This window comes from Mesoplodon densirostris, chromosome 7 (genome assembly GCF_025265405.1).
Source record: "Mesoplodon densirostris isolate mMesDen1 chromosome 7, mMesDen1 primary haplotype, whole genome shotgun sequence".
Taxonomy (NCBI): domain Eukaryota; kingdom Metazoa; phylum Chordata; class Mammalia; order Artiodactyla; family Ziphiidae; genus Mesoplodon; species Mesoplodon densirostris.
This window is the reverse complement of record NC_082667.1, coordinates 13,274,534-13,289,396: the sequence shown is the minus strand read 5'-3', so window position 1 is coordinate 13,289,396 and position 14,863 is coordinate 13,274,534. Positions and strand designations below refer to the sequence as shown.

The following is a 14,863-nucleotide window of genomic DNA, read 5'->3' as shown; positions in this document are numbered from 1 at the left end:
CAAAATGAATGTGATGATTTCTAAAAGTGTTATCATTGTTCCCAAAAGGGAACTCTTTTCCATCATAAAATTCTCTGAAGTGGATTATGCATGGGAATGTGTATGATATAGTTTAAAAGGTGACAACTATATTTTTCATTTTGCAAATCAGTTGCTTTAAAGCCACATATATTTAGACCATAGATTGAACATGTTTCATGGTTTCCAAATACAATGTGGACTTCTAAAAGCATATTCTTAGAAGTGCCCAAGATCATAGTTGGTCAAGCAAAGAATGGTTCAACAGAAGAAAGAAAGAAAGAAAAGAAAGAAAGAAAGAAAGAAAGAAAGGAAGGTAGGAAGAAAGAAAGGAATGAAGAAAGAAAGAAAGGAAGAAAAAGGATTCAACTGTTTCTGGAAAGAGACCAAAGAAATACACTACAGGGAAGAAAAAAAAGAAAAAAGATGAACTTAAACTTTAGTATCACTGTTATTTTAATTGCCTGGAGCCCTTTCTCTTTGGCATAATTCTAATGAGAGCATTTTTTACTTCTTTGTTTCTAAGACTATAAACGAGTGGATTCAGCATGGGGATGACAATAGTATAAAAAACAGAAGCCACTTGATCTTTTCCCAAGGAGTAGGACTTACTTGGTTTTAAATAAGTAAAAATCAGAGTGCTATAAAAGAGGGTAACTCCCAGCAGACGGGAAGCACAAGTAGAGAAGGCTTTTTGCTTCCCTGAAGTGGAAGTACTTTTCAGGACAGTAGACAGGATGGACATATATGACACAGATATTGTGAGAAGAGATACCATTAGGGTGGAGCCAGCGAAAATGGATCTCGTGATTTCAGTGTCATGTGTGTCAGTGCAGGACAGGGCTAAAACTGGGGGTGCAGCACAGAAGAAGTGATAGATTATATTTGAGTTGCAGAAGTGCAATCTGTTCATGCAAAGCACATTGACAAAGGCGTCCATAAAGCCAATCAAATAGGAACCAAAGACTAGGGAGCAGCAGCGTCTTGTGGACATAACAACTGGGTAATGCAGAGGATTGCAGATAGCTACATAGCGATCATAAGCCATTGAAGAGAGAAGAAAACATTCAGTGGCACCAAGGAAGACAAAGAAATACATCTGGGTGAAGCAGTTCAGGTATGAAATACACTTGGTGGAAGTCAGTAAGTTTTGTAAGGTTTTAGGGGTGATGACAGTTGAGTAACTGAGGTCAAGAAATGACAGGTGACTGAGGAAAAAATACATGGGGATGTGAAGCTGCAGATCCAGGTGGATTATCAACATCATCCCTGCATTCAGCAACACAGTAATCAGGTATATCAGGAGAAATAGCGTAAAGAGGACCAACTGGATCTCTTCAGAATCCGTCAATCCATGAGGATGAAGTCAGACACATGTATGCTATTCCTTCTACTCATAGCTTTCAAATGCTCTAAACTGTTGAGAAATCAAATTTAACACCGAGCAGGAATTACTTCAAAAAGATTTTTTGTTTCTGTGAATGACATGATATATTTATATTAGCTTAATGTTTCCAGGAAGTGCGGATAATGAGGGCTGTACAGTGTATGAAGAGAAAAATCTTAATTTGATTGCCAAATATAGAAATAGGTATAAATTGACATTTGGATATAATATAATAAAAGCTAATATATTAAATAATTAGAATAAGCCTAACACTGTTCTAAATGCTTCCTGTTATTAATGCATTTAATCCCCATGAGATTATTAGACCATATGTAGTACTGTTAGCCACAATTTTTTTTAGATGAGAAAAAGGGCACAGAAAATTTAGGTAACTTATTCAGAGCTATTAAATATTGGCTCTGTAATTCTACCAATTTAGATTGACTCCATAGAGCATGTTCATAATACTATGTTCCCATTTGTAATTAACTGCAGCAAACCTGAGGAAAAAAATGATATACAAAAACAATGATAGAAGAAGAGTTTTAATGCACCATGTACTGTTCTTTTAAATCAATATTTAATACTAATGAAAAATAAATTTCAACCTTAGTGGACTTTAGTAGGGTGTATTAAAATTATAGACCATATATTAGTATTAATTTCCAAAGTTATGATGTTTTCCAAACTTGGCCATTCAAAATTAAATTTCTTCTAAAATTATATTGCTAAAACATGCACATTGATTGCAGGCCCTGATTACATCAACTCTATATTTCAGGTTTCACAAATCCTGGCATTAATTAGGGCACGGTCTAAATGATATCTATATGCATATTCTTCTGATAATGTCTCGGTTTTATTTGATCTTAACTAAAACCTTTTAATTTTGAGAATAACACTTACCGGGAGCCAATGTTGGTGAAAAAAACTCTTTCTTCCAATATTATTTGTTTATAAGTATGTCAACCTCAAATTTTGCTCACAAATAAAATATGAAGACGATTTATGTAACATAATATTCTGTAGTATAATATAATTTTCTTTGAAATAAGTTCTTTTTAAATTTTAGAGCACTCATTTTATTTTATTCTGAGGGAAAAATAAATCAACATCGAAATTTTCTTCAGCTCCTGATTAACTGTAAAATTTGCCAGGAAGTTATGTCTAAAAAGAGTTTCAGGGATCTTCTGGGTACATATGTAAGCAGAGCAGAGTATGCCTTGCCTTTCACCCTGATAATTTGAGTACCTCATATACTGGGGATTGATAATAATGCAACATTTGGTCATCCCTGTGGACCAGTTTCCAAGGAGGATTGCTTGGCATGTCTCCAAGGAAAAAAGTTCAGGGACTAAATGCAGTTATGCTAGGTTTTGAGAAGCTAGTTGTCTTTTCCCTTAGAAGCCACACAATGAAGAGCCTAATTGTTTAGTCTTCCTTTGTGATGCTCTAAATTGATACCTGGGGTGGTAGAGAAACTATTTCTAGAGAAATACTTAATTAGTCTATGACTGAAACCATCAGGGATGGAATGGCGCATTTTTCACAGTGAAACTTTTATATTTAAATGTATGACACTATTATAGGGTAAATATGTTCATTAGAAAGAAAATTAAAATATAACAAAATTCAAAGAATGATACAAAAATAATTCAAAACTGTTGTAACATTTTTTTTTTTTTTTTTTTGTGCGGTACGCGGGCCTCTCACTGTTGTGGCCTCTCCCGTTGTGAAGCACAGGCTCCAGACGCGCAGGCTCAGCGGCCATGGCTCACGGGCCTAGCCGCTCCGCGGCATGTGGGATCTTCCCAGACTGGGGCACGAACCCGTGTCCCCTGCATCGGCAGGCGGACTCTCAACCACTGCGCCACCAGGGAAGCCCACTGTTGTATAACATTTAAATGAATTTCTCCAAATTTTTTTGTTCATGGAATGTTTATTTGTATGCCTCTAGATTTGCATAATTATTATCACACAGCATATTCAGTATCCATTCTCATTTTGTAACTATAATTTCATAATGTAATATGACCAATGTTATACTATCCTTTTATAAAACCCATAATTTCATGTATTGCCCATTGACTGATACCCCATAACCAACTTCCCTCTAGGAGTGTTCATCAGATCTTAAGTATTTTATCGAGGCTTGTTTATCCAAGATGAGGGACCAAAGGAAGTCTCTAAAAAGGGATTAACTTCGAATCAGATTAAAATATTCTTGTGAATTTTTCATTAATTCATGATAATTAAACCAATTTTCATGTAGATTTAAAAGTGACTCTTACAGGAAAACCTACTCATACTCCAGAATTTCAGGAGGTAATTTGTTGGTGTGGATAATGGAGTTACTTTTGTATGTATTGTATGAACTTTGGAAGGGCAACTCGACCATCAAAACGAAGTGCTGCTAAAACAGATGTGAAATAAAAGTCATGTTTTATGGCAAGACGAGAGAAATTTAATCAAAAAAGTTTTTCTCTGGGCTTTGACCTCCTCTCTCCCCTTTACTCTGCCTTATGTATCTGCATTATGCATTGACAAAACCTCCCCCATCATCAGAAGTACCTACTCAACCATAAAGAGCAACGTTATCCCAGCATCAGCAAGACAACTCCTTAAAATATAACAGTCCTTCTTGATTTTATATGGGGCCATGATGACCCATGACACATTACTTGCTTTGATCTGAATTGTGTACACTGCCAATAATATGTCATTTAATGTTCAGCCCTCTGTTTCCAAAACTTAAATAACTGTCCTTTGACCTCTAATGGGCAGAACATTTCTTGGAGCTTTATGAGGGGTTGTTCCCAGGTTATAATCCTCAACCTGGATTGAATAAAATTTTCCATTTCCTTCTTAGAGCAACCAGTTAATTTTTCATTGACACAGGCTTATTTGCAGATTAAAAAGCCAGCACAAACCTAGTTGACAATAGGTAACCTTGGGAGTTAAGTCAAATGAGAGACTAATGGTAATTTTCAATGTACATGGCCCTCAAAAACCATGGTGACTGCAAAATTACCAGGAACAAGTTTTTCATGCTTAATATTTTCTAACATTGAAACTCATTTTGTTCATGTTTTGTGTTATTTATGATTTCAGGCTATTCTTATACCATTTACTGTGTCATAGCAGAATCCAAAACCTGATCAGAGAGTTTTTAAATCTCTCTTGATTTAATGATGATATAGTTTCATTCCCTAATTCATTACAGTTATAACTATGCTATACATATATATATATATATATATATATATATAGTTTTCTTTTTCTTTTTTCTTTATTCTAGAATGATAGAAAGTGCAAGAGGGATAAATATGAAGAGCATATTGAAAAATGTACAGGGAAATTTAATTATATGGGACATTTAATCATAACTGAACAAATAAAATATATTTCTACCTCTTATGATTAAAAAGAAATGTGTGGCACAGTTTTCCTCTTAGAGACTAGCAAGGAAACATTAAAATATAAAAATAAAAATTAGATACATAATTATTCATACTAAATAAATATAATGTATTGAATTTATCTACAGAAGAATACATATTCAATGCAAATGAAAATAAAAAGAATACATACAATTAGAACCAGGGTAAATATAAATAAGATTCAACAGCCATAATGTTTCACACAATTATAAAAATTTGAGCATTGTAGTTATAATGCATGAATGAAAATTACAGGTAGAAAAAGAAAGAAAGGGAAGTATAATCAGTTTAATAATTCTCAATCATGATGGTGAAAAAATGACAGCAACCAAGCAGAATCAGACACTGTGCTTAGAAGGAAGAAAATTCTCATGTAGGCTTAATTAAAGGAATGAGTGATGAGATAAAACAGTAGGCTCAATGTGTCCCTAAAATAATGCATATTGTTTTGTAAGCTGTCACTTACAATAATTTACAATGTAAAATATTCCATTGTAAAATGAAGTTTGAAGGAGTCAGACACCAGGAATACAGATCAGAGAAGAAAATTAAAAATTTAAAACGGAATATATACATATGCATACACAGATCACTTTGCATAAATCATCTTCAGCTACTGCCCAGACTGGAGACTGATTATCTTTATAGGAAATTTGTTTGTGATGTACAATATATGAGAGGGCCTAACTAGCTGACTCCAAAGATTCAAAATCATATAAACAAAGTATAAATCTGTGTACACTCATTTCTATATCCTAACCATGAAGGAAAAAAATCATTTGAAAAGAAATCTGTTAATCACTAAGCCTTTTTTAATATATACATAATAGATGTTTTTGAGAGAATTTCAGAAATAGAATTTTCAACTAAACTAATGCTTTTTGAGTGCTAATATGCATAGGACTGTCCAAATACCAAAGAAAGGTATAAACTTGAGTAAGTTAGAATCCTTGACCTTAATGAATTCATCACTGTGCTTTCAAAAGCAAACAAAAAGCAAAGAAAACACTTACTTACACATTGCATATGTAATTCATTTGCTACATGTTGTGGAGAGCAAAAATATTACTAAACAATCTCTTCTCTCAAAAAGCATACAATCTTTTTGGAGAGAAACACTAAAAGCACACATTTTCTTTTAAAAACACCTCATCAAATTAATCTTCAATTCCTTTCAATAAATATTTAAAGATGATTGTCCCACTCCTTTGGTTACTACTCAATGATTCATGCACAGTAAAGGCAGTACTGAGGGTTACATCTTTTCCAGGGGTCATTTTGTAACAATGTCTGGGAGAGTTCATTAAAGAGGTTTATGTTAAAGTCTCTTTTCAAGGGAAAATAAAACAAAAGCACAGTTCCTCCTCTTAATACTATAGAATTAACTAAGTTTTTCTGCCTGATTTGGAGAAATGAGAATCTCTCTCTATATGTCTCCAAAATGCCTCAAGAGTTACCCTACATCTGGTACTTCATTCATCTGTGCACACGCACACACACATACACACACACACACACCTTTAAGAGTTTATCAAGTCTCTGAACTTAAGGAGGCACATTACGGTGATTAAGAAATTAAACTGATGTTTTGATGGATTTGGAACTCCACTTCATAAGCACATCATATTTCTGCATAATCAAACATCATCTTTTGCAGATAAATGATCAAATTTTTAACTATTATGGCAAAATAAACCCACATTAGCAAAAGATTTCTCTATATTACCCAATGTCTCTTGTCATCACTAGTTATCACTGAAATAACGTCAACAACTCGTCCCTCCAACCCTTGACTTATATTTGCTTTTGTTAATTCTGCACTCTTTCCTTTGCTCTCAGGCTATCATTTCTTGTTAATAATATTTAAAACTCTTTTTATCTGCTAATTTTCTACTATCAATTTGTTGATGGCTGAGAAAACAAAACATCAAACCATACGAAAAATCAATTTAATAATTGTTTAACATATTTTAGTGTGATAACATGCTCACTCAAGAATGTTCTGGGAGGGATTTAGTCTGCATTCAGACGCTTTCTTTACTAATTCATGCATGTCTATGTTGGAATTATTTATGTACTGAAATGAAATCCTTACACGGTGATTCAGTATTCCATATAAACAAATAAAATGATAATTCATCTCTCGTGTGTCAAGACTCTAAGTTATTATTTAGTTTGTGTTATGCCTTTGTGGTTACTCTACTATTTTCCTAATTGTTGGAGAAATTGAATGCCTGAAACCATCCAGATTTGCTTTAATTGCAAGATCATCTCCAAATTCCTTACAGACATTTTTTGAGGAGAGTGAATTTTACAGATTTCTCGTTAGAAATTTCCATGTTAAACCTCTAGAAACAAACCAGGTCTTTTTCTGCCATATAAGCTTATGACATTAAGATAGAAATGATAACAGAGATTTTTTTTTCTCACTGTTACAAGGAAAGTCTAAAATTTTGTAGTCTTGTCCCTTGATACCAAGTTTTGCACTGTTAAGTGAAGGACTTTCACATTTTTGATAGAATGCTTAGATTCAGAGAGTGGATTAATTTTTTCATTGCAGCACTGCTTACAATAACCAAGACACAGAAGCAACCTAAATGTCCATCATCAGATGAATGGATAAAGAAGATGTGTTACATATATACAATGGAATATTACTCAGCCATTAAAAAGAATGAAATAATGCCATTTGCAGCAACATGGATGAACCTGGAGATTGTCATACTAAGTGAAGTAAGTCAGAAAGAGAAAGACAAGTATCATATGGTATCACTTATATGGGGAATTTAAAAAAACAAGATACAAATGAACTTATTTACAAAACAGAAATAGACCCACAGACTTAGAGAATGAACCTTATGGTTACCAGAGGGATGGGGGGAAGGATGGATTGGGAGTCTGGGATTGAAACGTACACAGCATTATATTTAAAATAGATAACCAACAAGGACATACTGTATTACATAGGGAACTCTGCTCAATATTCTGTAATAACCTAAATGGGAAAAGAATTTGAAAAAGAATAGACACATGTATATGTATAACTGAATCGCTTTGCTCTACACATGAAACTAACACAACGTTGTTAATCAATATACTCCAAATAAAATAAAAATAAAAAAATAATAGTAATGAAGTGCTCAGAGAAACTTAGGGTGTGAAACTACAGACTACTGAAGGGTCAACCTTGCTTTGAGGGCACAGACCCACTAGTGCTTCTTCAGGGTTCTGTTATCTTCCCAGGAGAAGACCAGGCTTGGCAAATAAGAAATTGGTGGTCATTAACTCTTTGCCTTTGTAAAAGAACTTGCTTCTAAAATTTATTCTTTTTTTTTCATGAGGAAGTTGAAGATCTTTTTAATTGAAATATAGTTGACGTACAATATTATGTTAGGTTCAGATGTACGACATAGTAATTTGACATTTGCATACATTATGAAATGATCATCATGATAATAAGTCTAGTAACCATCTGGTCCCATACAAAGTTATTACAGTATTACTGAGCATATTCCTTATGCTGTATATGACATCCCCATGACTAATTTATTATATAACTGGAGGTTTGTACCTCTTAATCCCCTTCATCTATTTTGCCCACTCCCCCCAACCCCTCCCTTCTGGCAACCACCCATTTGTTCTCTGTATCTCTGAGTCTGTTTTCATATTGTTAGCTCATTTTGTTTTTTGTTTCCACGTATAAGCGAGATCATGCAGTATTTCTCTTTCTCTGACTTATTTCACTTAGCATAATATCCTCCAAATCCATGCATGTTGTCACAAATGGTGACAATTTCATTTTTATGGCTGAAACCATCCAGATTTGCTTTAATTGCAAGATCATCTCCAAATTCCTTGTGTATAGACACACATATATGTGCATATCACATCTTCTTTATCCACTCATCTATTGATGGGTAAGTAAGTCGCTTTCATATGTCGGCTACTGTAAATAATGCTGCAATAAATACTGGTGTGCATATGTCTTTTCATGTTAGAGTTTTTGTTTTCTTCAGGTAAATACCCGGAAGTGAAACTGTTGGATCATATGGCAGTTCTATTTTTAATTTTTTCAGGAAACTCCATACTGTTTTCCATAGCACGGCACCATGCTACAATCCCACCGACAGTAAACAAGTGTTTCCCTTTCTCCACATCCTTGCCAACACTTGTTGTTTGTTGTCTTTTTTGATCAGAGCCATTATGACAAATGTGAGGTGATATCTCATAGTGGTTGTGATTTGCATTTCCCTGATGAATAGTTGAGGTCCAGATTTCTTAAGTGGATTGACCTTTAGACTTGTAGCCAGTCTACTGGACTGTATACAAGTTCAAGTCTTAGTGAGGTTGGATCTGTTCTTAGCGGAGTTCTCTCTTGACTTCAAGAGGTAAATGAGGGCTAAAATTTCTTAGGGCAAGCCATTTCTAAATGATATCTTTTTGAATTATGATTTCCAAAATTTTATTGGGAATTGTTTCCCATATCTCTTTGTATTATAAATTCATTGAACTATATATGTAAATAGATTGAGTTAATTCAGATTATTGAAATTATTCAGATAAAGCAGTGGCAAATTAACTATTATAAAATCCAAGCTTTCACCATATTAAACACCATATTAAGGTTTTTGTTTGTTTATAATATATGTACTAAATTTCATTTAGGTTTTGTAATTCTAACAACTTTTGTTAGATTATCTTGTATATGCCATAATTAATTACCTCCTTTCTTATAAAGGCATGCTCTTCCTCTATTGAAAAATTGAGTTTTTTTCCCCATCTTTGAATGTAGGCTTACCTTAGTAACTTGTTTGACTAGTGAATTCGGCAGGTTCTTCGGCTGGGATTCTGGAATCAGACCACTCACCAGACAGACGGCAACAAGAGTACATTGCTGGTGGAAGGGGTTGGTCATAACCATTAGCATGCCCAAGGATTGCAATTACTAAAACTCACCTGAAGTGAATTGGGGTGGAGTACAGTTAAAAAATGTGCATTGGTTTCTGCAATTATCTCTAGCATGTGAGAAATATGGGGAGCAGTGGTAACTATTGGACAATGAAGTTGGTTGTTGTTAAATGCCACTAATATGCTAAAGAATGAGAAAACAACACTCAGGCCAGACAATTTCTAACTCAAGCATATAAGACTAGAGAAGGTATCAGGTGACTGTTTTCTGAGAGGACACACCTTCCACTAAAGCAATAAAGAAAAGCACTAGTGGAAGGGACTCCAGTTTCATGAGAAGCTCAGTGGCATAAAGTTCCATTATGGATCTAGCCTTCCTAGAGTCAATGGAGATGATAGGAGTCTAGGACACTTGAATCCAGAAATTAATACCTCCACCAAAGACATAAATGATGCATAAAAAGTAGTCACATTGTTTATCCATTTAATTCAGCAGTCTAGCCCCTCCAGAAACCAGATGACTTTTAAAGAATGCCTATAACTGGACAGCTACATGTAAAAGAATGAAATTAGAACATTCTCGAACACCATACACACAAATAAACTCAAAATGAATTACAGACCTAAATGTAAGACCGGATATTCTAAAACTCCTAGAGAAAAACATAGGCAGAACACGTTTTGACATAAATTGCTGCAATATTTTTTTCAATCTGTCTCCTAGAGTAATGGGAATAAAAGCAAAAATAAACAATTGGGCCCTAATTACACTTAAAAGATTTTGCATGGCAAAGGAAACCATAAACAAAATGAAAAGACCACCTACGGAATGGGAGAAAATATTTGCAAATGATGTGACTGACAAGGGATTAATTAATTTCCAAAATATACAAACATCTCATACAGCTTAATATATCACCCCCCCCCCAAATAACCCAGTCAAAACATGGGCAGAAGACCTAAATAAACATTTCTCCAAAGAGGACATACACATGGCCAACAGGTACATGAAAAAAATACTCAACATTGCTAATTATTACAGAAATGCAAGACAAAACTGCAATGAGGTATCACCTCACACCAGTCAGAATGGCCATCATTAAAAAGGCTACAAATAATAAATGCTGGAGAGGGTGTGGAGAAAAAGGACTCCCCCACACACACTGTTGGTGGGAATATAAATTAGTACATCCACTATAAGAACATTACAGAGATTCCTTAAAAAACTAAAAATAGAGTTACCATAAGATCCTGCAATCCCACTCCTGGGCATATACCCAGAGAACACCATAATTCAAAAAGATACATGCACTTCAATGTTCATTGCAGCACTGTTTACAATAGCCAAGACATGGAAGCAACCTAAATGTCCATTGACAGATGAATGGATAAAGAAGATGTGGTATTTACATATATAATGGAATATTACTCAGCCATAAAAAAGAATGAAATATTGCATTTGCAGCAACATGGTTGGACCTAGAGATTATCACATGAAGTGAAGTAAGTCAGAGAAAGACAAATATCTTATGATATCACTTATATGTGGAATCCAAAAAAATAAAAAGATATAAATGAACATATTTACAAACCAGAAATAGACTCACAGACATAGAAAATAAACTTATGGTTACCAAAGGGGAAAATGGGGTGGGGGGAATAAATTAGGAGTTTGGGATTAACATATACACACTACCAAATATAAAACAGCTAAACAACAAGGACCTACCATATAGCACAGGGAACTATATTCAATATCTCATAACAACCTATAATGAAAAAGAATCTGAAAAAGATTACATCTATATGTATATGTATATACAAATATAACTGAGTCACTTTGCTGTACACCTGAAACTAACACAACATTGTAAATCAACTATACTTCAATAAAAGAAAAGAATGCCTGTAGACTGTTTCAAATTCCAAAAGCAGTCCCACTAGCAGTCTTATTCCTTTGTGGGATCATTTAATGGATCTCCAGTTCTGGACATGATACACAGTCAGTGATTTGAGGAACGTATTCTTTTCCATTCTGATTAGAAAAGATGATCTGAAACAGTTTACATTCATATGAGATGGACAAAAATATTAATTTAAAATATTTCAAAGATGAAAATGGTACATCTAGATCAAGCCCAAGCAAGATCAGAGAGCATGAATGAGCTACAATTAAAATGTGTATGAATAAAAGCTCACCTTTCCTACTTCTAACGCCATTCCCATTGAAATATCATTGTCAGCAGGTACATATATATCCTTTATAGTTCTCTCGATGCTCATTTACACTTGCACTTGCATCTTATTCATTATATAGGTTTTGCCCTTTTTCTTAATGGTCAGTGCTACACATTGATCTTCAATGTGATTTTTTCCCTCAACTAACAGTAGACCGTATACAATAGTTCTCTCCAATTCAATCCAGCAATATCTAATTCAGTCTTCATTTGCTGCACAATATTACATGGAAAAAAGTTCACTTTTCTCTCAGTGATGGATATTCAGGTTATTTATTTTATTTTTCATTGTCACTACACATAACACCGAAATGTAGGGAATCTTAAGCATTGGCATTTATATTTCTGTAGTCTAGATTGCTAATGGAAGGATTTCTAGTTCAAATGCCATAAAATTTATCATTTTAAATGGAAACTACCAAATTGCTTTGTGGAAATGGAGCAATCCATACTATCAACAAGAAATAATGAGTCTGGCATAGCCAACTAAGAACTTCATCGTCATTAAAACAATCAATGTTACATCTGCATTGAAAGGCATGGCATTGCATTTTAATTTCATTTCATATACTTGGACAATCATGACGTTGAATGTTTTCTCCATATATTTTTGGCAATTTGCATTCCCATGTTTGAGAATTGCCTCTTTCTTTGTTTGCTTATTTATCTATTGTTTTCTGATTCTGAATTTTAACCTGTTCTTTGAACATTAGGGATATTATCCCATCACTTGGCACATGTGCATAAATATTTTCTCTTGTTTTATTATTTGCCCTTTAACACTGATTGTGGTACATTAAATTTTCCATTATAACTTTTAGTTTTCATGTCCAGTTTAAACAGTATTCACACATCCACTACTGTACAAATATTAAGTTTCTTCTAGTATATTTTCACATTTATATTCTCAATCCATCTGTATATTATTTTGAAACCCCTCTCATGTCACAGAGAACAAGACTGGAGGAGAAAATTATTTAAGAACTGTTCTGTTTTTTAAATCATCTTGAACAGACAGAGACAAGACTCACATGAAGCTTCTGATTTCCAGTCTAATGTTCCTTTTACTAAACATTCTGCACCAACAGCTATGGTACAACACAAGTAGAGTTCTACTTTACCTACTTACTAGACAATTTTTCCTTTCAAACTTCCTACTGAATGCATTTTTCACCTCCTTGTTCCTCAAGCTGTAGATGAGGGTGTTCAACATGGGGATCACCACAGTGTAAAAGAGAGAAATCACTTTATTAATGAGTAGGGAGGAACCTGAGCTAGGTCGGACATAAATGAAGAAAAGAGTCCCATAAAGGATGGAGACAGCTACCAGGTGAGAAGAACAAGTAAAAAAAGCCTTCCTCCTCCCATCAGCAGTCTGGATCCTCAGGATGGCCATCAGGATGCAAACATAGGAGACTGTGATGATCAGGCCACTGAGTACTCCTATTGCTCCAGCCAAGATGAAAAGCACCAACTTATTGGTCCAGGTGTCTGCACACGCTAGGGAAAGCAGTGGTGAAATATCACAGAAAAAGTGATGATTGATAATATTTGGACCACAGAAGGGTAAGCAAAAAGTGAGAGTTGTATGAGTCATGGTGCTTATAAGAGCCACAGCATAAGGGCCTATAACCAGCTGTACACAGACCCTCTGGGACATAACAAGTGTGTACAACAAGGGCTTACAGATGGCCATATACCGATCATAGGCCATGGAAGCCAGGAGGAAACATTCGGTTGCCACAAAAAGACCAAAGAACCACATCTGTGCAGCACAACCCATCAAAGAGATGTCTTTTTTCTTTGCAAAGATATCACACAGCGTCTTGGGGGCAATGGAAGAAGAGGAACACATGTCCACAAAGGACAAATGGCTAAGAAAAAAGTACATAGGTGTGTGGAGTCTGGGATCCGCCCATATGAGAATGATCATCCCCAAATTGCCCCCCACTGTGGCAAGATAGACAAGGAGGAGAATGACAAAGAGGACAATCTGCTGATAGAGATGATCCGTGAGGCCCAAGAAAAGAAAGTCAGTCACTGCTGTTTGATTCTGATCTTCCATTGGTCATCTGTAATCTGTTGTAAGAAAGAAAGAATTTTATGATGAAAAAACTATCATTAAGACCTGGGACGAAGTGAGAGAGTGGCATGGACTTATATACACTACCAAATGTAAAACAGATAGCTAGTGGGAAGCTGCTACATAGCACAGGGAGATCAGCTCGATGCTTTGTGATGACCTAGAGGGGTGGGATAGGGAGGGTGGGAGGGAGGAAGATGCAAGAGGGAGGAGATATGGGGATATATATATATGTATAGCTGATTCACTTTGTTATAAAGCAGAAACTAACACACCATTGTAAAGCAATTATACTCCAATAAAGATGTTTAAAAAATAGTTACAAATAATATTTTAAGCCAATAACAGACTATCTTAAACAGGTCTATAAGAGACAGTTATAGAAATACTGTGGAGCTAGAAAATAATATTCCTAGATACTAGGTTGGGGCAGTTTGTGTAAAGTTCCTGTGTAAACTTGGGCAGTTCATCCTTAATCTCTATTTTCTCCCATAAAGAATCCAACTCTATTGTTGAAAACTCTTTCAAGTTATAAGTTTGTATATGAATTACTCCCCATGCTTCATCTTACTGAATAATTGGATTTAAAACCCTGGCTAGGGGACCTCTACTGGGAATACTATAAAATCAATGAGATACTCAGATCTTAACATATGACATCTGGGGAAGGGCTAAACAGGGGAGTTGTTGATCTTACTGAGTGATCAGAACCATCCTAATGTTATTAAGATACAATTCACATATGCGTTTATCAGTATATTCCCTACTCCCATTTATAAAAAGATGTGAG

At 34.7% G+C, this 14,863-nt stretch overlaps 2 protein-coding genes across 2 annotated transcripts; both read right to left on the bottom strand.

Moving 5' to 3' along the window:
• Positions 1–469: 469 nt before the first annotated feature.
• On the bottom strand, positions 470–1,416 carry LOC132493832 (olfactory receptor 8H1-like). The gene is given in 2 exon segments (XM_060104696.1): positions 470–1,374; positions 1,377–1,416. Coding segments are annotated over 2 exon segments (945 nt in total).
• An 11,691-nt stretch (positions 1,417–13,107) lies between these two features.
• LOC132493910 (olfactory receptor 5G3-like) lies at positions 13,108–14,055 on the bottom strand. The gene has a single exon (XM_060104834.1). It carries the CDS (start codon positions 14,053–14,055, stop codon positions 13,108–13,110), a length of 948 nt encoding a protein of 315 aa, XP_059960817.1.
• Positions 14,056–14,863: the final 808 nt, after the last annotated feature.